This window comes from Harpia harpyja, assembly GCF_026419915.1.
Source record: "Harpia harpyja isolate bHarHar1 chromosome W unlocalized genomic scaffold, bHarHar1 primary haplotype SUPER_W_unloc_1, whole genome shotgun sequence".
Classification (NCBI taxonomy): Eukaryota; Metazoa; Chordata; class Aves; order Accipitriformes; family Accipitridae; genus Harpia; species Harpia harpyja.
Window position 1 is genome coordinate 387,858 of NW_026293183.1, and position 25,566 is coordinate 413,423.

Consider the following 25,566-nt stretch of genomic DNA (forward strand, 5'->3'; position numbering starts at 1 on the left):
AATACAGCCCAGTACGGCTCCACACACTCCAGTACAGCCCAGAACAGCCCAGTACGGCTGCATACACTCCAGTATGGCCCAGTACAGCCCAGTCTAGGCCAGTACAGCCCAGTATCAACCTGGTAATACCCCACACGGCCCATTACAGTCTAATAAGGCCCAGCACAGCCCAGTATGGCCCAGTACAACCCAATACAGCCCAGTAGGAGCTAGAACAGGCTGCACAGCCTAGCATGGACCAGTACAAGCCAGCATGGGCCAGTACAAGCTAGTACAGCCCTGTAAGGACCAGTACAACCCAGTATAAGTCAGCATGGGCCAGCACAGCCCAGTATGGCTGAGGATGGCCCAGCACAGCCCAGTATGGTCCAGTACAACCCAGTACAGCCCAGTACAACATAATATAGGACAGTATAGATCAGTATGGCCCAGCACAGCCCAGTATGGCCCAGTACAACCCAGTAAGACCCAGCATATCCCAATATGGCTCAGCACATCCCAGAACAGCCCAGCATGGCCCAGTACAGGACTGCACAGCCCAGTACAGACCCAGTACAGACCAGTACAGGACTGCACAGCCCAGTATGGCCCAGTACAGACCAGTACAGGACACAACGACCCAGGGACCCCCTCTGCCGGTGCCTCCCTCAGCCCCCGGTGCCCCCCCTCGGGTAACCCCCCCCTCTGGTGTCCCCCCCTCCTCTAACCCACCCCCCCTCCCGTAACCGCCCCCCCCGGTACCCCGAGCCCCGGTAACCGGCCCCCCCACCCCCCCAGTGAAGGCTCCCGGTACCTGGGGGGGGCTCATCCCACGGACGCTCCCATCGTGGCTCCGAGTGCGGCACTGGCCAGGGCGGGGAGAGGCGGGGGGCCACCGGGCCCGGTCAGGCCTCGCCCCGGCGGGGGCCATGTGCTGGGGGGGGGGCACCGGGGAGGAGGGGGCACCGGGCCCGGTTGTAGCGGGGTTGGGGGAGGGGCGATGGGATGGGGGGATGCCGGTACCGGGGTGGGGGAGCACCGGGATGCCGGGCTCGGGGTGGGGGGGGGTGGACCGAGATGCCGGCCCGGGCTGATGGCGGGCGGGGCGGATGCGGTGCGGGGGGGGGGGAGGCGGCCCCGGGATGGCGGCGGGGCGGCCCCGGTGCGGGTGCCGGTGCCGGTGCAGCCCCAGTCCCGCCGGCACAGGCCGCCGCCGCCGCTCGGAGCCGCAGAGCCGCCGGGGCGGGGCGGGGCGGGGGCCGGCGGGCGGGCCCACGGACGGACGGACGGACCCACGGAGGGAAGCGGGACGGGCTCTGCTCCCCCGCACCGGCGCGGCCCCGGAGCCACCGGTCCCTCTGTCCGTCGGTCCCTGTCCGTCTGTCCTCCCCCGGCCCTCGGTCCTCCCTCCCTCCGTCTGTCCGTCCCTCCTTCCTTCCCTCCATCAAGTCCTTCCTCCCTCCCTCCCTCCCTCTGTCTGTCCGTCCCTCCCTCCACCTCCCCATTCCCCCTCTGTCCCTCTGTCTGTCCCTGTCTGTGTGTGTCGTGTCCCCCGTCCCCCCCGCTGGGAACACGGGGGACGCGTGACCGGAGCCGTTGGGGGACAGTGGGGATGGGCTGGGGGACACTGGGGGACACTGGGAACCGGGGTCGTGCGCTCCGTGGTCAGGGCCACCGAGTCATGGCCCCACAGCCCCGCCCCCATAGGCCCCGCCCCAGCCCACCTGAAGCCTCGCCCCTTCCAAGTCCCGCCCCCTTCAAGCCCCGCCCCCGGAGAGGGGCCCCGGCGCGGGAGGGGAGAGGGTGAAGCCGAGGGGGCGTGGCCCATGGGAGGGGAGGTGCGGTCTAGGCCCAGAGAGGGGCGTGGGCTGAGACGGGGCGTAGTCTCGGGAGGGACGTAGCGGGGACGGGGCGTGGCCGGCGCAAAGGGGAGGGGCCGCGCTGCCCCCTCCCCGCTCCACGCGACGCCGCGAGGGCCGCTCCCCCGCGCTCCCATTGGCAGCGCCGCGGCCCAATGGCGAGCCGGGGCGGGGCCGCGAGAGGCGGACAACCCCGCCGCCGGAAGCGGCGGTCCCACCCCGTTGCCCTCCCATTGGCTGCGGCCGTGCGGTTGGCGGAAAGGGCGGGCCGTGGCGGTGGGCGCATGCGCGGTGGGGCGGTGACGCACCGTACGTGCCGTGCGTGCTGACGTTGCGCGGCGGCGACGGTGGTGAGTGAGGAGCGGCCCCAGCTCCGAGGCCCCTGCCCCTCCCCGCGGCCGCTGGGCCCGGCTCCGCCCCCGGCGCGGCCTCCCCGGCCGGGCCTTGAATGACCGCCCCCCCCCCCCCCCCCCCCCATACCGGTACCAAGCCCCCAACCCCGCCGGGCCCGGCTCCCCTCCGCCTCGGCCCCTTCGTTCTCCCTGACGGCGCTGGGACCGCCCCGCTCCCGGCTCTGCCCGCTTCGCCCGCCGGGTGGGTGCTGAGGGGCCCCCGGGACCCCCCCTGAGCCCGGGCCCGCCTCCCACGGCCCCTTCGGCTGCTCCCCGGCCGCTTCCCCGTTCCCCTCTTCCAGGGCGTCGGGTACCGCCGGGCCGGAGCCGGCAGCGGGAGGGCGATCCGAGGGCTCCCGCGTCCCTCCCGGGTGGGTGCCGTGTCTCCCCGGGCTGGGCGGGGCGGGGGGACGAGAGGGGGTGGGCACCCCCGGGGGGCCCCGGTTGTCCTGGCAGGCCGAACTGGCACCCTGGGACGCTCCCGGTCGCGCGGGGTGGGGGTGCCAGTCCCGTGGGGGCATCCCTGGTCCCGTGGTGGGGGGGGTCCCCGGCCCTGACACCGCCCCATCTCCTCTCTCTCCGCAGGGATCTCTGGGGCTCTCCCACGGGAACGCAGCCGGGGGGCCCGGCTGGAGCCATCGGGGCCTCGTGCCCCCCCCCCCCCATGCCCGCCCTGGCCTGGGGGGGCACCAACTCCTCAGCCAGCCCCCGTGGGGGCCCCCACCGCGGCCACTGCGTCGCTGCCATGTGAGGGGGGGGCACGGCCGGCCCCACGTCTCCCCCCCTCCCTGCTGCCGTGAGCTCCCCCCTGGTACTGCCATGATGTTCCGGGATCAGGTGGGGATCGTGGCAGGGTGGTTCAAGGGTTGGAACGAGTGCGAGCAGACGGTGGCCCTGCTCTCGCTGCTGAAGCGTGTCACCCGCACACAGGCCCGCTTCCTCCAGCTCTGCCTCGAGCACTCACTGGCCGACTGTGCCGACATCCACCTCCTTGAGGCTGAGGCCAACAGCACTGGTGAATGGTGGTGGGGGGGGGGGGGGGCTTCTCTGGGGCTCCCTGGGTGGATGGGTGGGCTCTGTGGGGGTCCCTGGGTGGATGGGTGGGCTGCCTGGGTGGACAGGCAGGCTTCTTGGGTACCCCTGGGGCTCCCTGGGTGGATGGGTGGGCTGCCTGAGTAGACAGGCAGGCTCCTTGGGGATCCCTGGGTGGACAGGTAGGCTCCCTGGGTGCCCCATGGGGCTTTGTGGAGCCCCTGAGGGCTCTCAGCACACCCGGTGGGTCTCCATGCATCATCCCACCCCCCCTAGGGGCTCCCATGTGGTCCTGGGTGCCCTGTGGGAACTTTATGGGGACCCCAAAAGCTCCCTGGGCACCTGGCGGGGCTCCCCCTTTGTCCCCAGGCACCTCCAGGGTCCCCTCCTGGGTGCCCTTTCTGGTCTCCCTGTGCATTCCTGGGCTAAATTAGGGTAGCTCAGGGGCTCCCCATCTTCCCCAGGGGTTCTGACACCCCCCCCAGGAGTTTTTGTCCCCAGTTTTAGCCCCCTGTATTTGCCATGGGAGAGTTTTGCTCCCCCATTTCCAGTCCAGGGAGGGGAGGGGGGTTTAACTCTGTCTCCCCTCAAATCTCTCCTCCCCCCCTCCCCCCCCCCCCCCCATCCTGACGAGGTGATTCTGCGTGGGATGCAGCCTTGCTCCCTCCTTGGTGCCGTCCTCCCAGGCTGCGCAGTGATGCTGACACCCCCCTCGCCCCTTTCTGCTCCTCCTCCCCCCCCCCCCAGCCGCCATCAGCCAGTGGCCACAGGAGCCGGCGGAGGCAGCAGTGGCCCTGCTCCTGGCCCACCTCCCACTCCTGCAGCCAGGGAACGCCGCTGCAAGGCCGAGTACATGAAGCGGCTGCAGAAAATCCTGGCGTATGCCATCGAGAGCAACCGCTGCGTGGAGGAGAGCCGGCAGCTCCTCTCCTATGCCCTCATCCACCCCGCCACCACCCTGGATGACCGCAGCGCCTTGGCGCTCTGGTTGGGCCACTTAGAGGAGCGTTTGGCTGGTGGCAGCAGCCCCCCAGCACGGCCCCCCTGCCCCGACGCTCCTCGACGGCCTCCGCCTCCCCACGAGTGGCCTGAGCACGTGGCCCCGGAGCTGGGGCCGGCCTGGCCTGAGGCAGCCCCCCGAGAGAATGGGCACCCGCCCTCCATTCCCCCTGCCAGCGGCAACGGCCTGGGGGGAGCGGGTGAGTCGGGGGGGGGGGACATGACACATGGACACACAACACGGGGGGGTCTGGAGGGGCCTGGGGGGGCTGGGAAGGGGTTTGGGGGGGACAGGGAGGGGACAGGAGGGGATGGGGGGGCTGGGAAGGGGCTGGGGGGGACAGGGAGGGGGCTGGAGGGGACACTGAGGGCCAAGGAGAGCCTTGGGGAAACGTTAAGGATTGAGGGGGGGCTGGGGAAGCACCCGGGGGGGGCCACAGAGGACCCAGGGGGCTGGGGGGAGTTGGCTGGGGAGGTGAGCCAGCAGGCTGGGGGGGGGGCCTTGGGGGGGACACTAAAGGCCGAGGAAGGGTCTGGAGGGGACCCAGGTGGCCACAGAGGACTTGGGGGGGCTGGGGGGGGGTCCCGCAGAGGGGACCCAGGCCCACCCTGACACCTTCCCCCCCCCCCAATCCCCACAGCTCTGCCCTGCCAGCTGCACCCAGCCCGCTGAAGCGTTCCCTCTCACTGGTGCCCAGCAGTCCCCAGGGAGGGGGAAACGAATGGCCGGGGGGGGGTGACGAGCCAGCTGTCCCTGTCCCCCCCCGCCCCCCTTTGGGGACCACGCACCCCTCTCGCCCCAGAGCAGCGTGGCCTCCTCGGGCAGCGAGCAGACTGAGGAGCCGGCTGGCAGCCGCAACACCTTCCAGGAGGATGGCAGCGGCATGAAAGGTGGGGGACAGGGCACCCATGGGTGGCGTTGGTTGGGGGGGCTGTGGGGACCTGTCACCTCATGGCCACCCCCGTGTCACCCCCCCCAAAGATGTCCCCTCCTGGCTGAAGAGCCTGCGGCTGCACAAGTATGCAGCGCTCTTCTCCCAAATGACGTACGAGGAGATGATGACACTGACGGAGCATCACCTTGAGTCACAGGTGAGCCGGGGCATCCCCTCCAGGGACCCCCCCTGTGTCCCCACCACCCCTGGATGAGGGGACAGCCCCCCCCCACCCCGCCTGTCCATCCTCGTCCCCACAGAATGTCACCAAGGGCGCGCGGCACAAGATCGCCCTCAGCATCCAGAAGCTGCGGGAGCGGCAGAGCATCCTCAGGGCGCTGGAGAAGGTGTGATACCAGGGTGGCCCTCGGGTCCCCAGGGGTGGCATTGGGTGGCACCGAAGTGGCCCGGGTTCCCTTCTGCATACTGAGGGCTGGCACAGGGTGTCCCTGTTCCCCCTCATGTCCCTGTGTCCCTGGGGATGGCACAGGGTGTCCCTGGTCACCCCCTGTGTCCCCAGGGCTGGTGGAGGGGGGGGGGGGTACCTGATCCCCCTGAGGTCCCCATGTCTGTGCTCCGCTTGTCCCCCACATTCCCCCCCCCGCCCCAACCAATGTGTCCCCGGTCCCCACAGGACATCCTGGAGGGGGGCAACCTGTGGACGGCGCTGCAGGAGCTCCAGCAGATTATGGTGACCCCCATCAAGGCCTTCCGGCCCCCCCTCCCGGGGCCGCTGACGCCTTCGCCCCCCACCCGGCTGCTGATGCTGAAGCCCCCGCTGCCCCTGTCCCCGACGGGGACATCCCAGGGCAGTTCACCCGTGTCATGGGCAAAGGTGAGACCCCCTGATTCATTTGGGGGGAAGGGTCCCAGGGTGCTGGGTGGGGGGGGGTCAGGGTGCCCGGATGCCTGGGTTCCTCTGTGACCCCCCTGCCCCCCCTCAGTGTGCACCCAGCTGCTGGTGTCACGGCCAGATGAGGAGAACATCACCAGTTACCTCCAGCTCCTCGAGAAGTGCCTGAGCCACGAGGTACGGCAGGGGCCGGGGGGGCTGCGGGGCTGTGTGACACACACACCCCCCCCCCCCCCCCCCATGCCCCCGTGTGACTCCCCCCCATGTTCGCATGTGCCCCCCCCAGGCATTCACGGAGACACAGAAGAAGAGGCTCCTCTCCTGGAAGCAGCAGGTCCTGAAGCTGCTCCGCGCCTTCCCCAAGAAGGTGCCGCTCGACGGGCCCGGGCCTATCGGCCCCCCCAAGGGGTAGGTGGGCGTTTGGGGGGGGGGGGGCATGGGGCAGCTGGTACACCTCCCCCCCCCCCCCCTCCCCCCCCCGGTCACTCCATGCACCAGTTTCCCCTTTGGACCCCTGTCCCTCTCCCCAAGTTTACCCCTCTTGGGGTGTTTGGGACCCCCTGGGTGCTATGTTTACCCCCTTGGGACTCCCCTGGGGGGCTCTTGGCCCCCCCCCAGGTGCCTTATTCCCCCCCTTGCACACCCCCAGTGCCCAATTTCCCCCCCCCCCCCCCAAATTGGGGGGGGTCTGAGGGTGTCTCAGCCCCACCGCAGGACACCCCTGTGCCCCCAGTTTGTCCCCTGGGTGCCCCATTTCCTACACCCCTGAGAGTTGGGGTGCCTCATTTTACCCTGGGGGGGCTTAGGGTGAGCCCCCCAGGGCTGGGGCAGGGTTTGGGGGGGGGGCAGGTGCCACCCTGATCCCCCCTTGTCCATCCATCCCCCCCAGCTGGGCCTTTGGCTCCAACTCGCTCCCCATAGCTGGCTCTGTGGGGGGGGGCGGGGGGGGCGGCGGGGGCAGCGCCCCTTCGTTTTGCCCCCCCGTGCGCTGCCCCCCACCCACCTGGGGCTGCTGGGGCCTGCTGGTGGGGCCCCCCATCCCCCGGCCTCCCCTCGGCGGACCCCCCTTTCAGTGCCAGGGACGACAGGTGGGTTATAGGGATGGGCACTGGGGTTCTTTGGGGAGGTTCCTGGGGGGGGGGTGGTGGGGTAGATTCTGGGGTCCTTGGGGATGGGGGGGGGTCCTAGGGGTTGGGGGGGGGGCAAATGTGTGGGGGTTCTTGAGGGTGAGTGGGGGGGTCAATGCTGGGGGATTGGGGGAGCAGATACTGGGGTCCTACAGGATAGGGCAGGGCCCAACACTGGGGTCCTTGGGGATCTGGTGGGGGGGCAGATGTGGGGGGTCCCTGGGCATTTGGGGGGGTCTTAGGGGTTTGGGGGGCAGATGTGGGGTTCTTTGGGGATTTGTTGGGGTGGGGGTGGGCAGGATGAATTTGGGGGTTGTTTTTTGGGGGGGCCCTCCTGGATGCCAGCATCCCTGTGTTGGGGTCCAGCCCCTCCCACCCTAATAAACACCCTGTCATCGTCCCCCCATCAGAGCCTGTGGTTTGGCAGCGGGGGGGGCCGGGGGGCTCCCCGGGGAGCCGCAGCGTGGTGCAGCGCACCCACTCGCTGCCCGTCCACACCTCACCCCAGGCCCTGCTCGCCTTCCCCCAGGGTAGGTCGGGGGGGGGGGGGGGGCAAAAGCAGGGGGACACCCTGGGGGAGGGGTTGGACCTGTGCTTTCCCCCCCCCCAGGGGTGGGGGAGGATGCCTGGACCCCCCCCCCCGGGAGGGTTTGGGAGGGTCAGGGGTCTGGGGGGGGGGTAGGAGGACTGGGACCCCCTCACCCTTGTGTGTTGTGTGTCCCGTGTGTGTCCTGTCCCCCCCCCCCAGAGTGTCCCCCTCCCTGGCACTGACCTGGAGATCAACCCCACGCTGGAGTCGCTGTGCCTAAGCATGACGGAGCACGCGCTGGGGCGGTGAGGGGGGGGCATGGGGATGGGGGGGGAACGGATTGGGGGGGGGCAAAGGCACAGGTGCCTTTGGGGGGGACACACAGGGGAACAAGGTGGGATGGGGGGGGTGTTGGGGGGGGGACATGAAGGGATGTGGGCCCCCCCCCAGGTGCCCCCTGACACCCCCCACCCTCCCTGCAGATGGCACAGACAAGACCTCCACCATCTGATGGCACTGCCCCCCCCCTCCCCAAATCAGGGGGTCATCCCCTCCATAACCAGTCACCCTCAGTGCCCCCCCGGGGGGGGGACCCTAAAATAAGCTGGGGGGAGGGATTAACCCCCCTGCCCCCCCTCCCCCGGGGGGGGGGAGGGGCCCCCTGTGAGGGAGGGGGCTCCCCAGGGCTGATGACCTTGCGGGGGGGGGGGGGGGAGGTTGTGGGGGGTCATGTTGACACTACAGGGGCTGTGTGTGGGGGCAGGGCTCTCCCTGCCCCTCTTTTTCGGGGGGGGGGGGGGGTGGGGGGGTGGGTTTCACCATTTCTAATAAACCCCAAATCCTGTTTTTTTTCTGTTAGGGTTTTTTTTTGTTTCTTTTTTTCTCTCTTATTATTATTATTTTGGTTGGGGGGGCGTGTCACCCTGTCCACCCCCCAAATTTAGGTACATGTTGATGCCCCCCGTGGTGGGGGATGCCCTGGGAACTCCCTCCCCCATTGGTACAGCCCCCCCCCCCCCCCACTTTGTACATGTAGTGCCATGGCCCTTTGAGATAGAAACGTTATTTTAGATACATTTTATTACGAATAACTTTTGTTATGACTATGGCTGGTAACCATGACTATGTTATTAAAGAGAAAAAAAACCCCAAACAAACCTAAAGAAGTGCCTGGTTTTTACCCCAAAAGGGCGATGGGTGGGGAGGGTCCCAGGCTCAACCTTGCTATGAGCTGCTGGAGAATCCCCCTCCCTCAGTCACTGGAGGACTCAGAAGTGTTGCTGGGGCTATCGTCCTCCTCCGAGGCCTCGCTGGGGGCTGAGGCAGGGACAGGGGGGACTGCAGGGGGGCCCCCCCTCACTGCCCCCCCCCTCTGACTCTTCCTCTTCTTCTTCCTCCTCCTCTTCCTCATAGTCATTGTCACTGCCAAAGATCTCCTCCCCGGTCGCGGGCAGCCCGGGCAGCGTCACTGCGCTGGCCCCCTCTGCCCTCCTCTTCTTCTTCAGCCTCATCCTCCTCCTCACTGCGGGCTGAGTCCCCCCGCTCACTGCTGCTTCCCTGAGCCTTCAGCCGCCTCCTCCTTGTCACTCTCCCCCCCCCCCGCTCTCGCTGCCCTGCTCCTGCTCTTCATCTAGAGGGGGAAGAGATTGGGGGAGGTTTGGGGGGGCCCCCCCAACCCTCTGCCCCCCCCACCGGGGGGGGGTCAAGGGCTCCTCCCTACCCCAGGGGAGCCCCCCTCCCATACCCGAGCCTGCCGCCTCCTCAGCCTCCATCTCCTCCTCTTCCTCCTCCTCTGGCTCGTGGTTCTCCAGCTGCGCCCGCCGTGCCTCCTGGGGCAGGGAGGGGGTCAGCCAGATGCCTGGGTCCCCCCGGGGGGGGGGGGTGAGGGGGGTCCCCAATACCCCCCAAGCCATACCTGGGCCTCCAGCTCCTTCTCGTTCATGTCACGGTGCTTCACCACCAGCACCGCGTTGGTGCCTGACTGCACCCCCGCCCGTGGCCCGCCGCTTGCTCAGCCGTACCCTGGGGGGGGGAGCAGGGGGGGTCAGGTACCCCAGGACCCCCCCACATCCCTCCTGACTACCAGGGACCCCCTGGACCCCTCCCAAACTCCACAGAATGCCCAGACCCCCAAAGTTCTCCTCCTCCTGACCCCCCCAGACCCTGAATCCCCCCCCACACTGTCCTGGCAGGTGGGAGGGGGCTCAAGCACCCCCAGGGATCTCCCCACACCACCCATTCCCCCCCCCCCCCAGGCTGCACAGGGACACCCAACAAGCCCCCAGGGAAGGGAGGGCCCCCCCCCCCCCAGTGCCCCCATTACTGGTGCAGGGGGGGCTCCCAGTGCCGCCCCCCCCCCCACCCTCGTCTCCAGCTCATTGTAGTAGACACCATCACCCTCGCGGAAGATGAAGAAATAATTCTCCTCATAGCCCTTGCTGGCCTTGTTCTTCACATTCCAGTTGTACTCCCGGGCGATCTTGTAGTCGTACCTGGTGGGGGGGGGAGGGGGAAGCTGAGAAGACACCCCCCCACCACCTGCCAAAGCAGCCCCCCCAAAACCTAACAGGCACTGCCAGGACATTGGGTTTGTCCTCCACGAAGCTGTAGGACCCGCCCCCCCCCAGCTATATGGGCCTCCCCTCCAGATATAGAGGGCCCCCCCATACACATCCTCGGGGACATAATCCATCTCCTCCTCCTGTCCGCTTCCGCTTGCGCAGCGTCTCCTCCACTGGCAAGAAATAAGCCACAAACTGGTTCCCTTCCTCATCCATCATCCCCCTGCAGGCAGGAACAGGTTAAAGGGGGTGTGGGGGGGGGGCCTGGAGGGAGGCAGAGACCCCCCCCCAAAATGTGGGGGTCCCCCTCAGCACCTGATCATGGCCTGGGACATCATCTCCAGTGCGGCCAGGCCGCTTGTGTCCTTGGGTGCCGGGTCCGAGTCGAAGATGACTTGGGCACAGGGGTTAATCCACATCTGGGGGGGGGGGGGACAACACAAAAAGGGGGGGGGGGTCAACACCTCAAAACCACCATTCTGCCCCAAAAACTGCCTGCTACCCCCCAGATTCCCCCTGTAAGGGGGGGGGCTCTGTGCCTCAGTTTCCCCTGTAAGACAGTGACACAGAGGTGGGGGGGGGATTTGGGGTGTGTCCCCACACACACACACTGGGGAGTCCCCAACATGTCCCCCCCTGCACCGAGGGGGTCCCCATGGTGTTCCCCCTACCTTGAAGTCGGGGAAGACAGGCATGACTTCAACAGGGGTGACACGAGGCTTGCTGTAGTGCTGCGTGATCTGGAGGGGCACAGAAGGGCGTCAAGGCTGTGTGTGTCCCCCAAAATCCTGGGGAGGCCCCCAAATATCCTGGGGGGGCCCAAAAAACACCACCACCACCCCTCCCCCACCGCTTTCTGGGCATCCTCAAAGGTCTTCTCAATGGCGGCGATCTGGCTGTCACGATCTTTGTAGATCTCTTCTTCTGTGAACTGCTGCTTCACAGAGACACCGATTCTGGGGGGGAATGGATATGGACATGGGGGGGGAGGGGGGGGTTGAGGGGGGTAGAGGGCTGTGCCCCCCTCCAGGACCCCCCCCCCCCACTCACTTGACCTCAGGTTTCTCATTGGAGACACCGTAACGGTTGAACTCAGTGGAGATGTACTCGGTCTTGCGCATCCACGGCACCACCTTGGCATGTTGCTGTGACTGGGGGGATGGGGGGGGCGCAGCATGATGTGGGGGGGGGCCCCCAGAGGTTTGGGGGTGCCATGTATCCCCCCCAGCCCAGTTTTGGGGGGGGGGGGGGGTGTCCCCAGGGATGCTGTTACCTCTTGGAGCTGGTGGGTGCTTGGATCTCCTCCTCCAGCAGCTTCTCATCCGCGGGTCCAGGAGCACTGGGGGGTGGGAGAAGGGGAAATTTAGCTTCCCCCCCTACAGTGTTGGGGTCCCCCCCAATTTTGGGGTCCCCCCCTATTTTGGGCTCCCCCCAATCCCCCCCCAACCCCTACTGGCAGCTCAGCCCCCTCGGGGAGCTCCCAGGGGGTGTCCCTCAGCCCAGGGGGTGGATGTGCCCCCCCCACCTGTAACCCCCCCTGCCCAAATCTGGGTTCCCCCCCCCACCCCCAAATTGGGGGTGCCCCCACCCCCCCCCACCGCTGGGGTCGATGCGGTAGGTGTCGGGGTTGATGAGATCGATGGTGACGCCAGGTCAGGCTCTGTCAGCAGGTCGTGCTTGTGCTGCTTCTCCAGCGACGTTGCCTTGTACTGCACAAACCTGGGCGGGGGGGGGGGGGGGGGCCACCGTCCAGGCACCCCAACCCCCCCCAAAAACCCAACCCCCCTCCTAAAAAAAACCCAAACACCCTGCAAAAACCCCCACCCCCTCCTAAAACACCCCCCAAAAGCACTCTTGCCACCCAACCCCCCCCATAAACCAGGGGGGATCAAAGCACCCCAGCCCCCCCAAAACCCCTCCTCTAGCACTCAATGAACCCCCAAAACATCCCAGAGTCCCCTGCCCCCCCCTTTGTGCTGCAGGAGCCAGGGAGGACCCCAGCCCCCCCAAACCCCCCCCCAGCCCAGCACAGACCAGGGAGGGACCCCCCCAGCCCCCCCATTTTATGGCCCGAATTAGGGTGCATGGGGGTGGGGGGTCACCCCCCCGGGGACCCCCCTGTACCGGTTCTGGTCGAAGGGGTAGGTGATGAACTTGGGGTCGAAGGGGATGTCGGGGAGGCTGTTGCAGTACTTGACCCGACAGACCACGCCCGACCTGGGGGGGGTGGGTCGGGGGGTCGGGGGGTCCCCAAAACACGAGGACACCCCCCCAAAATACAGGGGACTCCCACGGAGCGGCACTGGGGCCCCCCCCGCCAAGGGACCCCCAGGGTCCGACCCCCCCCAACTCACCTCTCGGGCAGCGTCCGGTGGGAGTTGGGCCTGCAGGAGGGGGAGGGGAGTGGGGGGACCCAGGCATCCGGGACCCCCAGGCCCCCCCTCCGTGTGTGTGTGCTATGACGTCACAAGGGGGACCCCAACCTTGTGCTATGATCTCACAAGAGAACCCAGGTGTCCCGGCCCACCCTCACCCATCCCCACATACACCGTGACATCATGAGTGGACCCCGGTGTCCAGAACCACCCCCGTTGCGGCCATGACACCACGAAGGGACCCAGGTTTACGTCCCCCCTCAGTGTGTGTGACGTCAAGAAGGGACCAGATGTCCGGGACCCCCTCTCCCCCCCGTGCACTATGACGTCAGGATGGAGCCCAGGAGCCTGGGAACCCCAAGCCCCCCCAACATGCACTATGACGCCATAAGGAGACCCAGCTGTCAGGGACCCCCCACGCGCGCTATGACATCAGGAGGGCACCCAGGTTTCCGCACCTTCCCCCCCCCCCCCCCCCCACCGGTGCGTGTGACATCACGAGGGGACCCAGAGAGTCCGGATCCCCCCACGACCCCCACCCCGTGACGGCACGGAACCAGCCATGACGACACCGTACCTGTGGCCCGGCTCCTCCCGCTGCGCCTGCGTCTGGATGGTGGGAGCCATGTCGGGACAGGGGCCGGGGCCGGGGCCTGCGCAGGCACCGCCGGGGGCAGCTACTTCCGGGAGGCGCCAGGACCCCCAGCCCTGACATCACTTCCCAGCGCGCGGGGTTGGCCGGGAGCGAAAGCAGGGTGCATACCAGGAAGATGGGGGCGCCACCGCCGACGGGGCCGCCAGCACAAGTAGCAGCTGCGCAGGCACAAAACCTCGACCCAGTGCAGCGGTTCCGCCTTCTTATCCCCCAGCGGGCGATCTCCCGCTGGCATGGGGCGGGGCCTGCCGCCGAGGGGAGATGGGGGCTGCCGCCGCGGGCGGTTTGCCGCATGCGTGGGGCGTGGTCTGCCGCCGAGGGGAGGCGGGGCATGTCGCTGTGGGCGTTCTGCCGCCGCATGGGGGCGGGGCCTGCCGCCGGCCCATCACCACGGAGGTCCTGCCACGACGAGCGGGCGGGGTCTGCTGCCGGGGGGGCGTGATGCTGGGAAGGGGCGGGGCCGGCCCGGCCCTGGCGGGGAGGGTCCCTGTGCTGGTAATGGGGGTCCTGGGGGGGTCCCCTGCCCCAGTGATGGGGTGGGGTGTGTGTCCCAGGGTGTCCCCCGTCCCCCCCATTCCCCAGTGTGTGTCCCCAGTAAATGAGTCACCACTGGCAGGTGACATGCGTGGGGCCGCGGTGGGAGCTGGGGTGCTGCGTGTGTCCCCCCCGGGGTAGCCATGTCCCCCCTGACCCCCTTCCCCCCCCCCCCCCATGTAGAGAAATTCCATGCGGGGACGGATGACGGCACACCAATATGATGATCAAAGTCGCCAGTTTATTGAGCATAGCAGACCATTCTTATACAATTCTCTAAGTTCCTCAAAAGCTCTGATTGGTTGCTGCATGCAAGCATACAGTGTCCACGCGCATAAACATAAGGCATAATTGGTTATACTACTCTGTACATGCGCATAAACATAAAACATAATTGGTTATATCAACCAAAACATGGGAAACTTGTCTCAATCTAATTGGTCAAGATAAACTGCCGAATTGAGGTTGTTTGTGCCAAGTTCCCTTTATCGTGGAATGTGCACCTGTGTTCTTCTAATTGGTAACTTTCTTTTTTTGTCTTCTTGTTTACCCTGTTCAAGGCCTTCTAAAGGCATCTGGAATGCTCTCGTGTACTCTACTTTCAGACCCAGTCACTAAGTTCCATATAAGTGACTCCTACACCCCCAGACCCTGATGAAAGTGGCAGCGCAGAACCTGGTGCAGAACTCCAGCATCAACAACGGGCAGTGAGTGACTGTGCCCCAGTGTTAAAGGATTTTCAAACATGGGTTTCTCTAGGTTGCTTTATTAACAACTCAGAGTTGGGCCACCACCGCAGTGAATGGCAAAAGATAACTCAAAAACACCTTATATATATATATACGATTTTACAAAACAATACGTAATTGATGATTTGTCAAAAGAAGTTCTAGGTGTTCTTCCACAAACTCTCAGTTCTCTATTCTCCAGTGCTTTCAAAAGTCCAATACGTTTTCCTGTCTCAACTGATTCTTATTGTCTTGTCCTGGTTCTTCTGAAGTTAGTGGTCATAGGCAGAAGGTCTCGGTCACCACAGTCACTTATCTTCTTATACATCAAAGATCACCTTTGAATTTCTGAAAATCACTCAGGCTATTCTATTAATTTATCTTGCTCTAAAGTTAATCACTTACTCCTATATCTTAGGTCTAAGATGTATGATCCTTCTTCTGTTGATTCAGCTTGACTGGGTTTTAAGCCAGCCATGGTGAGGGCTACACATGGGACAAATAAGCAGCTTATGCATATTGTTTTATAAGCACCTGCATTCTATTAATCACATCTAAAGCAATCTCTAATCATTAGTTATGTCTGATATGAATAGTCTTAGAAACAATGAGGCTTAAGGCCTCATTCCCTTTACACCCAGCCCCATTCCAGTACCCCCCATTATCCCCCAATGCCATCCCAGTGTCCCCCAGCCCGATTCCAGCGCCCCCCCAATCCTCCTCCACTGCCTCCCATTCCCCCCTGCAGCCCCCAGTCCCTTCCCAGTGTTCCCCAGTCCCCCGCTGCTGCCCCCATGCCCCCCCAGAGGGTGGCAGTGGGGGTGATGGTGGCCCCTCCGCAGGAAAAGCGCCGACGGGGCTCTGCACCGCTTCGACAAGAACCTGGAGGAGTTCTATGCCCTTTGCGACCAGCTGGAGCTCAGCCTTGTAAGTGACCCCCCCCGACCCCCCGGCTGTCCCTGTCCCCCGAGACACCCCCAGTGTGCTCCCCACACCCCCAGTGATGCTGTGCCCCCCCAGACCCCAGTCCCCTTAGCACTTCCGCAACCCCAGCGCCATCCTCACCCCCCCATCCCATCCCCACCTCCCCAGTCTTGTCCCCTCTGCTGTGTCCCCCCATCCTCAGTGACACCCCCGTGTGTCCCCCCAGCGCCTGGCCCATGAGTGCCTCTTGCAGAGCTTCGACAGCGCCAAGCACGCCCCTGCCCTGGTGCCGGTGGCCCCCAAAGGCGAGGGGGAGGCAGGCGAGACCCCTCCCCCTACACCCAGTACCTGCCCCTCATCAAGGCCCAAATCGCTGGCACCAAGGACATCCACAACGCCCTGTTGGAGGGGGCCAACAAGATCACGGGCAAGCTTTCCCCCCCGGGGGGACCCTGAGTGTTTTGGGGGGGGGCCACGGGGGTCACGGACCCCCCCACAGACCTCGCATGGTGGTCTGAGGGCAGATACGGGGGGGGGGTTGAGGGGTCCTGGTACCATGTGCAGGGGTCTGAGTGCAGGCATACTGTGTGGAGAGGTGTTGATCCCCCCGGGGGGGCCCTGATTTTTGGGGGGGCCCCCACAGGGGTGCTGGAGTCCCCCCCAAAACTCCCACAGGGGTCTGAATGGGGATACAGGGGGCTTGGGGGGTCCTGGTGCCCAGCATGGGGGTCTGAGCATGGATATGGGAGTCCCGGTGCTGGGTTTTGGGGTGCTGAGCCTTGCGGAGTGTGATAATAGATAAGCGTTTGTTAATCAAATCTTGCTTATGTTAGTAGAAAAACCAGATGTCGGCTTAAAACAGGAAGGAGGGAGTCTTGCATTAGCTACAGATAACTGGTAATGTAAACAATGTTTGTGCAAGCCTTGTGTTTATACAAAAGGTAATAAAACATGTATGTGTCAAGTGAGGGGCCAGGGTGGTCGCAGGAGGAAGACTTGGGGCCTTCATCCCAGCAATCACCAGGAGGCAGAAAAAGACCCCCCTAGCAACAGATCGGCGCAGACGCGGAGTACACTAAGGAAGATACGTATACCGAAAATGACACATATACCGGAAATAGAGGACTATAAGAACTGTGGCTACGGGAAGGGGGGTTGCGAGCCGTTGGTAGAGCAGTGGCTCCCCGGCCGCCCAGCGCTGTTTTGCCTATTATTCACCACAGTCGGCTCCTGGACCTTTGTCCAAACTTATAACACGGAGGGGCCATAATTGGGAAGAAGGGGATGTGAGGGTGCCGGACCCCCCCGGTTTTGGGGGGAAAACACCTGGGTTTTGGTAAATAAAACTATTTTTCTCTGATACCGGCTCCTCTGTGCCTATGGCAGGACCCCGGGGGGTGGGGACCCGGGCGTGGGGGGATTCTTCCCCCTCCTCACGCAGGACCCAGGCGTCCGTGGGGTCACTTCCCTGCTCAGCGGCTGCCCCGTGATGGCGCGGCAACGTCACGGCTCGGCCGGGTGACGTTACTCCCGCCGCCTTCGCGCCGTCTCTTTTGTCCCTTCCGCGCCGCCGTCGCGCTCTGCCAATCAGGGCACGTGACAACGGCCGGCCCCGCCCCTCCCCGTCACGTGACGCTGGGGCGGCTCTCGCGAGAGGCAGCGGCGGGACTGGGGATCGGGCCGGGTCGAGGCGGGACCGTGGCCGACGGCGGAGCGGGGCCGGGACCTGCAGAGTAGGCCGAGCCGAGTCGAGCCTGCTGTTCCCTCCGGGGGTAAGGAGGTGGCGGCGGCGGTGGTGGTGGGATTCCCCCAAGGGGGATGGGGACCCGCCGGAGCTACCCGTCAATCCCAGATCTAGGGCTCAGGCCCCTGGTGGGGGTTGCTGGTAGAGCTGTTCCCCGGTGTGGGGCGTCATACTGGTCTGTATCCTCTCCCACCCTGGGACACCCCCATTTCACACGCCCAGACCCGTTTGTTCACCCCCCTGGAACACACCCAGGCCACCTCAGGGACACCCCCGGACTCCCCTGCCCACCTCTCAGGCCCTCCAGGATACCCGCAGACCCCCCTGCCTGCCCCTCGGGACACCCCCCCCGTCTCCCTGCCCTCTCCCCCCAGCTACCCCCGGGACACCCCCAGACCCCCTGCCCGTCCCCATAGGACTCCCCCATCTTCACCCCACCCCCCCCCCCCAGACCCCCCAGTGCCGCCATGTCGGACAGCGACGACAGCAACTTCTCAGAGGATGAGAGTGAGAGCGAGCGAGGCTGAGGAGGTGGAGGAGAACGAGGTGAGGCTGAAGGCTGCAGCCGGTGGGGGGGTGCATGTGGGTGCCCTTCATCACTCCCCTCAAACCCCCCAGGCTGAGGAGGAGCGCGCCAGCGCGGCCGGCAGTGAGAAGGAGGAGGCCGAGGAGGAGGAGGAAGAAGAGGAGTATGACGAGGAGGAAGAGGAAGAAGATGACGACCGACCAGCTAAAAAGCCACGACATGGTGGCTTCATCTTGGATGAGGCCGGTGAGCTGGGGGGGCTGCGGGGGTGTTGGGGGTGTTGCTGCTGCCCCCCTGGCCCTGCTCACCGCCCTGACTCCCCCCAGATGTGGATGACGAGTACGAGGACGAGGACCAGTGGGAGGGACGGGGCCGAGGACATCCTGGAGAAAGGTGAGGAGCGTTCCCATCCTGCTTTGGGGGCCCCCCCTGGGACTTTGGGGCTCCCCCCCCGGGTCCCTTCCCTGCCCTGGAGGCCTGAGGAAGTGGATGGAAGCGCAGCTCTTTGGGGGCTAACCCCTACCCTCTGGCTCTTACCTCCCCTCCCAGCCCCTTTTTCCCCCCCAAAACCCATCCCTTGAGGGGGGCGGGAGGGATGGCGTGTCTCCCCCACTTCCCGCTGTCCATCCATCCCTCCCTCCCCATGTCTGTCTGCTCAGCACATCTCATCCGCGCTCGCCTGGGATTTTCTTTTGCTTTTATTTCCCCCTCCCTTTCCCCCCCCCCCCCCATGCCGCCGTCTGAATCTTGATTCCTTCCCCTTTGTTCCCCCCTCACCCACGGGTGGTTTTGCCGCTATTATTTGCTCCATCCTCCACCGCCACTCCTTGTTCCTGAGCAGAAGAGATTGAAGGTAAGCCCAAATCACCCCACCGCCCCCCCCCCACCATTTCTCCTTGGGGTCCCCCGCCACTCCAGGGCCGAGCAAGCAAGCCCAGCCCACCCCCCCATGCCATCCCCTGGGGGCGAGATCCTGACCTTCCTCTTCCTTGCAGCTTCCAACATCGATAACGTGGTGCTGGATGAGGATCGCTCTGGCGCTCGGCGGCTGCAGAACCTCTGGAGGTGATGGTAGCTCTGTCTGTGTGTCTGTCTGTCCGGCAGGGTGGTGGGGGCTGAGCTGATGCTTCCCCCCCCTCCTTTTCTCTCCCCAGGGATCAGCGCGAGGAGGAGCTGGGCGAGTATTACATGAAGAAATATGCCAAGTCCTCGGTGGGAGAGACGTGAGTCCCCATCCCTGTCCCCAGCGTGATGGGGAGCAGCCCCCCCTCTCTCCCTACCACCTCTCATTTCGTTATTTTTTTTATAATTTTCCCTTTTTTCAGCATTTACGGTGGCTCAGATGAGCTCTCGGATGACATCACGCAGCAGCAGCTGCTGCCGGGAGTCAAGTGAGTCTCACTGAGGAGGGGCAGGAAACCTATGTGGTTTGGGGGGGAAAAAGGAGCAAATCGGGACAAGACGCTCCGTAACGGCGTTTCCCTCTCCACCCCTGTGCAGGGACCCCAATCTCTGGACTGTCAAGTGCAAGGTGGGTTTGGGGGGGGGTGTGCGGGGGGAGCTCAGTCTGGTGGTGGGGGGGGGCCATGCATCTCCAACCCTGAAACGTCATTTTCGTCCCCAGATTGGCGAGGAGCGCGCCACGGCCATCGCTCTCATGCGGAAATTCATCGCTTACCAGTTCACCGACACGGTGAGGCCCGCGAGGGAGCCAGGCTGTAGCCAGTGGCGGGGTGACAGTGCCGCAGTGTCCTCAACGTGTCCCCAATGCGTCCCCTCATCCTCCAGCCCCCTGCAGATCAAGTCAGTGGTGGCCCCTGAGCATGTCAAGGGTTACATCTACGTGGAGGCCTACAAGCAGACACACGTCAAGCAGGCGATCGAGGGGGTGGGCAACCTGCGCATGGGCTACTGGAACCAGCAGATGGTCCCCATCAAGGAGATGACCGACGTCCTCAAAGTGGTGAAGGAGGTCACCAACCTCAAGCCCAAAATCTTGGGTGCGCCTCAAAAGGGGGATCTACAAGGATGACATCGCCCAGGTGAGGAGGGGAAGGAGACGGGGACACCGTGGGGGGGGGACACACACCCCGGCTCACCCTGCATTTGTGCCCCCCAGGTGGATTATGTGGAGCCCAGCCAGAACCCAGATTTCCCCTCAAGATGATCCCTCGCATCGACTTCGACCGGATCAAAGCCCGCATGAGCCTGGTAAGCGGATCCGTGCCACGCTGGTGCTGGCACTGCCACCGTGTCGCTGCCCTTTGTTCACCCCCCTGCTGCCCCCCACCCCACAGAAAGACTGGTTTGCCAAGAGGAAGAAGTTCAAGCGACCCCCCGCAAGCGGCTTTTTGATGCCGAGAAGATTCGGTAGGCGACCGTCACCCCACCAGGGGACATCAGACATGGCCCAAAAACCACCTGCTGGGGGAGCTGCCCTTGCCAAAGGAGGGCTTTTGTCCCTGGGGGGGCTCCTGCCCACTAAGGGGGGGTGATTTGGGTTTTGTCCCAGGTCCCTGGGAGGTGACGTGGCATCCGACGGCGACTTTCTCATCTTCGAAGGCAACCGCTACAGCCGCAAGGGATTCCTCTTCAAGAGCTTTGCCATGTCAGCTGTGGTGAGCACCACTGCCCCGCCATGCTGGGGTTTGAACCCAAAACCTGCTGGTTTTCCCCCAAAACCTCCTCTTTTCTAATGCTGAGGGGTGGTGGGAGGCCAGTGGCTCCTCAGCAGGGGACGGTTTTGGCCACGGGTTCCGCTCTTGGCAGATAACGGAGGGGGTGAAGCCCACCCTGTCGGAGCTGGAGAAGTTCGAGGACCAGCCCCGAAGGCATCGACCTGGAGGTGGTGACGGAGAGCACGGGTAAGCGGGTGCCACTGCCGTCCCCTTGCTGCCCCCCCTGTGGCACCGTCCCCTCACTGTCCCCACTGTCACCCCAGGGAAGGAACGAGAGCACAACTTCCAGCCTGGCGACAACGTGGAGGTGTGCGAGGGTGAGCTGATCAACCTGCAAGGCAAAATCCTCAGCGTCGATGGCAACAAGATCACCATCATGCCGAAACATGAGGACTTGAAGGTCAGGGAGTCCTGAGGGGGCAACACTGGGTGCCTCCTGGGGCTGCTGTGGCCACCCTGGGACCCCCCCAGCCCCTTCTCACCATGCCCACAGCCTTCTCTTCCCCCCACAGGACATGCTGGAGTTCCCGGCTCAGGAGCTGCGGAAGTATTTCAAGATGGGTGACCACGTCAAGGTGATTGCGGGGCGTTTCGAGGGTGACACAGGGCTGATCGTGAGAGTGGAGGAAAACTTCGTCATCCTCTTCTCTGACCTCACCATGCACGAGGTATTTGGGGGGTGAAAAGTCCCAGTTCGGCGTTGTGTCCTGCCCCGAAACAGACTGGGTTTTGGGGGGAAAAAGATGGGAAATGGCTTTGTCTCACGCTTCTCGCCACCAGCTCAAGGTTCTGCCACGGGACCTGCAGCTCTGCTCGGAGACAGCGTCTGGCGTGGATGTGGGGGGTCAGCACGAGTGGGGCGAGCTGGTGCAGCTGGACCCCCAAACCGTGGGCGTCATCGTCCGCCTGGAGCGGGAGACCTTCCAGGTGAGTCCCAGCTCCCCAGGGACACCCAGGGGGGTCCCCATTTTTGGCTGCCCCCCTCCCAGCCTCTCCCTGTCCCCGCAGGTACTGAACATGTACGGGAAGGTGGTGACGGTGCGGCACCAGGCTGTCACCAGGAAGAAGGACAACCGCTTCGCCGTCGCCCTCGACTCGGAGCAGAACAACATCCATGTCAAGGACATTGTCAAAGTCATAGATGGGCCTCACTCGGTAGGGGCTTACAGGGTTTGGGGGGGGTCCTGGGGGTGTGACAGGCCCCTCCTGGTGCTTTGGGACCTCCCAGGGATGCTCTGGGTCCCTGCCAGAGCTGCTCTGGGTCTGTCCCTGCTTTTCAGGGACCATCCCTGGGGAGAGCTGGGTCCCTCCTGGCACTGTGAGGAGGTCCCTGGTATATTTGGGGTCCCTCCCAGTACCCCCCTGCATCCCTACTGGCACTGAGGGGACACCAGATCCCTCCTAGCACCCCCCTGGGTCCTCCCTATTGCTGAGGGGAGGATCCCGTCACTGGGACTTGCCCCCCCCATTTTTATCGGGGTTTAACCCCTGCCTTTTACCGGGGCAGGGCCGCGAGGGGGAGATCCGGCACCTCTTCCGGGGCTTTGCCTTCCTGCACTGCAAGAAGCTGGTGGAAAACGGCGGCATGTTCGTCTGCAAGACCCGGCATCTCGTCTTGGCGGGGGGCTCCAAGGTGGGGATGTGCCAGGGACACGCCCAGGGACTGCCAGGGAGGGCTGCAGCCCCCTGGTTTTGCCGCTGCCCCCCCTCTCCAGGCACTGTTTTCTCCCTCTCGCAGCCGCGGGACGTCACAAACTTCACCGTGGGTGGTTTTGCCCCCATGAGCCCCCGTATCAGCAGCCCGATGCACCCCAGCGGGGCTGGTGAGTTTTGGAGGGTGTACCTGAGGCCGCAGGGGTGTCCCCAAGGACCCCCCCTGAGCCCCATCTCGATCCTGCAGGCCAACGCGGTGGTTTTGGTGGTGGTGGCATGAGCCGTGGCCGCGGGGCGGCGGGATAACGACCTCATCGGGCAGACAGTGCGCATCTCCCAAGGACCCCTACAAAGGTGGGTACCCTTCTGATGGGGGCGCTGGGTGCCCGTTTGTCCCCCCCAAACAGGGGAGGGGGCCTCGGGGATGCCTGGACCCCCACCCTGAGCCCCCATCCCGCCCCGCAGGCTACATCGGGGTGGTGAAGGACGCGACGGAGTCGACAGCCCGCGTGGAGCTACACTCCACCTGCCAGACCATCTCGGTGGACCGCCAGCGCCTGACCACTGTGTGAGTTGGGGGGGACAGGGACACCGGGGTCAGGGTAGCCCTTGGAGATCCCCCTCCGGCAGGTCAGGGTGGCCCTCAGGGGTGGTGACACTTGGGCCAGGACCTCCCCTGGGGGCAGATGACACCCGCAGACATGAGCAGGGCTCTTTTAGGGGGTCCCTGTCCCCCCCCAGCACAATGTCCCTGTCCCCTGACACCTGCATGTCCCCGCAGGGGCTCCCGGCGCCCGGGCGGGATGACGTCAGCCTACGGGCGCACCCCCATGTATGGCTCCCAGACCCCCATGTATGGCTCTGGCTCCCGCACCCCCATGTATGGCTCCCAGACCCCCCTGCATGACGGTGAGTGGCACGGGGGGATGTCAGGGGATGGAGGGGACAGGGATTAGGGGGACCCTGGGGTGGCTTGGGGGGTGGACCAGGAGATGGGACCTTGGGGGACACGGGGATAGAGGGAATAGGGATTAGGGGTGGCCTGGGGGGGATGTACCAGGATTAAGTGGGACCTTGGGGGACATGGCGATGGAGGGGACAGGGACTGGGGGTCCCCAGGGACACAGAGGGGACTTAGGGTTGGCTTGGAGGGGGATGGACCAGGATGAGATGGGACCTTGGGGGACACAGAGGAGACCCCAGGGTGATCTCCTGGAGGTGACGGGGCTGAAGTAGGACCAGGGACACAGAGAAGGGGGGGCTGGGGGGGGGCCCTCCAGCCACAGGGGCTGATGGAGCCGCTGCGGGACCCTCGCAGGCAGCCGCACACCGCACTACGGCTCACAGACGCCGCTGCATGATGGCAGCCGCACGCCTGCCCAGAGCGGCGCCTGGGACCCCAACAACCCCAACACACCCTCCAGGTGGGTATGGGGGGGTCCCCCTTGCCAGGACAGCCCCGTTTTGGGGTCCCCTGGCCACCGGATGGCCCCGCTGTGACAATGATGCCCATCTGTCCCCTGTAGGGCCGATGAGGACTTCGAGTACGGCTTTGATGACGAGCCCACGCCCTCGCCGCAGGGCTATGGGGGCACCCCCAACCCCCAGACCCCTGGCTACCCCGACCCCTCGTCCCCCCAGGTCAACCAGCCCTACAACCCCCCAGACCCCCGGCACGCCGGCCATGTGAGTGCTCCCTCTACCCCACGGCAGGACCCAGGGGACACTGAACCACTGCTCTGGGGGGAAACTGTGCTCCTGGGAGACCCCAAAACTGGTTCTGGGGGGAAAACCACTCCTGGGGGACCCCCAAACCACGATGCTGTGGGGAGAGAACTGCTCCTGGGGGGCCCTAAACTGGTTCGGTGGGGGGGGCCATGGCCCCTGAATCAGGGTCCCAGGGTGAAACTGCAGCCCCAGGGGACTCTGAACCACGACCCTGGGGGAAAACTGCTTTTGGGGGACCCTGAACTGCAGCCCCAAGGGGCAGCTGTGCTCCTGGGGGACCCTGAACCATGGCCCCGGAGAACCCCAAACCTCAGCCCTGGGGGGAAACTGTACCCCCAGGGTGCAGTCTTGGCCCTGGAGGACCCCAAATCCTCAAACCCCATCCCCGGAGTCCCCCCCAAATCGTGCCCTGGGGGTGCCACCTCTCCTCTCCTCGCCCAGGTACAACACCGACCAGTTCTCGCCATACGCTGTCCCCTCACCGCAGGGCTCCTACCAGCCCAGCCCCCAGCCCCCAGAGTTACCACCAAGTGGCCCCCAGCCCTGTGGGCTACCAGAACACCCACTCACCCGGCCAGCTACCATCCCACGCCGTCACCCATGGCCTATCAGGTACCCCCCAGCCCCCCTACACCCCCCTCGTAGCCCCCCATAACCCCCCTAAACTCCCTCATAGCCTCCCTACACCCCCCCAAACCCCCCTCATAGTCCTCCTACACCCCCCAACACTGACTCCTCTCTCCCCCCAGGCAAGCCCCAGCCCCAGCCCGGTGGGCTACAGCCCCATGACCCCCGGGGCCCCCTCCCCAGGGGGGTACAACCCCCACACCCCTGGATCGGGGATCGAGCAGAGCTCCAGTGACTGGGTGACCACCGACATCCAGGTGAAGGTCCGTGACACCTACCTGGACAGTCAGGCCGTGGGACAGACTGGCGTCATCCGCAGCGTCACGGTGAGACCCCTGGGGGGGTTTGGGGGGTGGTTTTGGGGTTGGGGGGGACACACATGGTGATGCTGACTCCTCCCCATTTTGTCCCTGTAGGGTGGGATGTGCTCTGTCTACCTGAAGGACAGCGAGAAGGTGGTGAGCATCTCCGGCGAGCACCTGGAGCCCGTCACCCCCACCAAGAGCAATAAGGTAGAGGCCCCCTACCCCTCCTGGGACCCCCCTGGCTCCCCACCACCCCATGGTCCCTTGTGGACCTTCTAGATCCCCTCTGGCACCCTCCAAGCCCCTCTGGGACCCCCACCACCACCCCAAGGTCCCCTCTCTCCCCCATTTCCCCCTCCCCCCCTGCAGGTAAAAGTGATCCTGGGGGAGGACCGCGAAGCCACAGGGATCCTGCTCAGCATCGACGGGGAGGACGGGATCGTCCGTATGGACTTGGAGGAACAGCTCAAGATCCTCAACCTCCGCTTCCTCGGCAAACTGCTGGAGGCCTGAGCCCCTGCCCTCGTTGCCCCCTGTTTTCTTTCTACCCTCCTCCTTTTTTTCCCCCTTTCTCTGCACTGCTGATTGTAGCAAGGTTTAGGTGTTGAATAAACACCTGTGGGTGCGGCACCCCCTCTTCTGCGCTGCCCTCCGTGGGGGGGAGCCCTAAAGGGCTGGGGCGGGGTGGGGGGATGGAACTGGCCCCCCCCCCCCGCCGCCCCATATAGCCGCGGAGGGATGGGGGGGTGTTGAACCGGAGCCCTTGTACCCCATGGGGCTGGGGAAAGGGGGGGTTAAACCGACCCCCCCGTGGGGTGGGGAG

At 65.1% G+C, this 25,566-nt stretch overlaps 4 protein-coding genes across 4 annotated transcripts; 3 read left to right on the forward strand and 1 right to left on the reverse strand.

Moving 5' to 3' along the window:
• The first annotated feature begins 2,318 nt into the window (after nt 1–2,318).
• Nucleotides 2,319–8,014, forward strand: LOC128138087 (protein Smaug homolog 2-like). Its single transcript, XM_052779390.1, is given in 19 exon segments — nt 2,319–2,601; nt 2,816–3,245; nt 4,010–4,099; nt 4,102–4,461; nt 4,903–4,923; nt 4,926–5,011; nt 5,014–5,152; nt 5,244–5,353; nt 5,457–5,543; nt 5,831–5,912; nt 5,915–6,031; nt 6,141–6,226; nt 6,336–6,457; nt 6,939–6,990; nt 6,993–7,082; nt 7,084–7,137; nt 7,587–7,613; nt 7,616–7,710; nt 7,927–8,014. Coding segments are annotated over 18 exon segments (1,902 nt in total). The 5' UTR covers nt 2,319–2,601; nt 2,816–3,049.
• A 753-nt stretch (nt 8,015–8,767) lies between these two features.
• Nucleotides 8,768–13,408, reverse strand: LOC128138133 (RNA polymerase II-associated factor 1 homolog). Its single transcript, XM_052779451.1, is given in 22 exon segments — nt 8,768–9,032; nt 9,034–9,144; nt 9,146–9,260; nt 9,262–9,306; nt 9,308–9,335; nt 9,450–9,534; nt 9,621–9,701; nt 9,703–9,731; nt 10,073–10,197; nt 10,375–10,410; nt 10,412–10,489; nt 10,582–10,685; nt 10,938–11,006; nt 11,117–11,222; nt 11,317–11,416; nt 11,538–11,591; nt 11,594–11,605; nt 11,865–11,918; nt 11,921–11,985; nt 12,391–12,483; nt 12,621–12,650; nt 13,219–13,408. Coding segments are annotated over 22 exon segments (1,545 nt in total). The 5' UTR covers nt 13,269–13,408; the 3' UTR covers nt 8,768–8,957.
• Nucleotides 13,409–13,737: 329 nt separating this feature from the next.
• On the forward strand, nt 13,738–16,263 carry LOC128138088 (mediator of RNA polymerase II transcription subunit 29-like). The gene is given in 5 exon segments (XM_052779391.1): nt 13,738–13,791; nt 14,479–14,537; nt 15,401–15,485; nt 15,709–15,810; nt 15,813–16,263. Coding segments are annotated over 5 exon segments (426 nt in total). The 3' UTR covers nt 15,939–16,263.
• A 1,425-nt stretch (nt 16,264–17,688) lies between these two features.
• LOC128138128 (transcription elongation factor SPT5-like) lies at nt 17,689–25,389 on the forward strand. The gene is given in 39 exon segments (XM_052779443.1): nt 17,689–17,737; nt 17,739–17,772; nt 17,845–17,998; nt 18,079–18,116; nt 18,118–18,145; nt 18,594–18,605; nt 18,748–18,817; nt 18,907–18,975; nt 19,078–19,143; nt 19,253–19,283; nt 19,377–19,445; nt 19,542–19,739; nt 19,741–19,794; nt 19,872–19,898; nt 19,901–19,963; nt 20,050–20,091; nt 20,094–20,122; nt 20,265–20,370; nt 20,522–20,575; nt 20,577–20,616; nt 20,694–20,830; nt 20,943–21,098; nt 21,211–21,357; nt 21,439–21,585; nt 21,938–22,063; nt 22,169–22,253; nt 22,331–22,374; nt 22,376–22,441; nt 22,530–22,651; nt 22,865–22,992; nt 23,402–23,507; nt 23,610–23,742; nt 23,744–23,769; nt 24,253–24,316; nt 24,318–24,380; nt 24,382–24,423; nt 24,561–24,764; nt 24,855–24,950; nt 25,113–25,389. Coding segments are annotated over 39 exon segments (3,264 nt in total). The 5' UTR covers nt 17,689–17,693; the 3' UTR covers nt 25,257–25,389.
• Nucleotides 25,390–25,566: the final 177 nt, after the last annotated feature.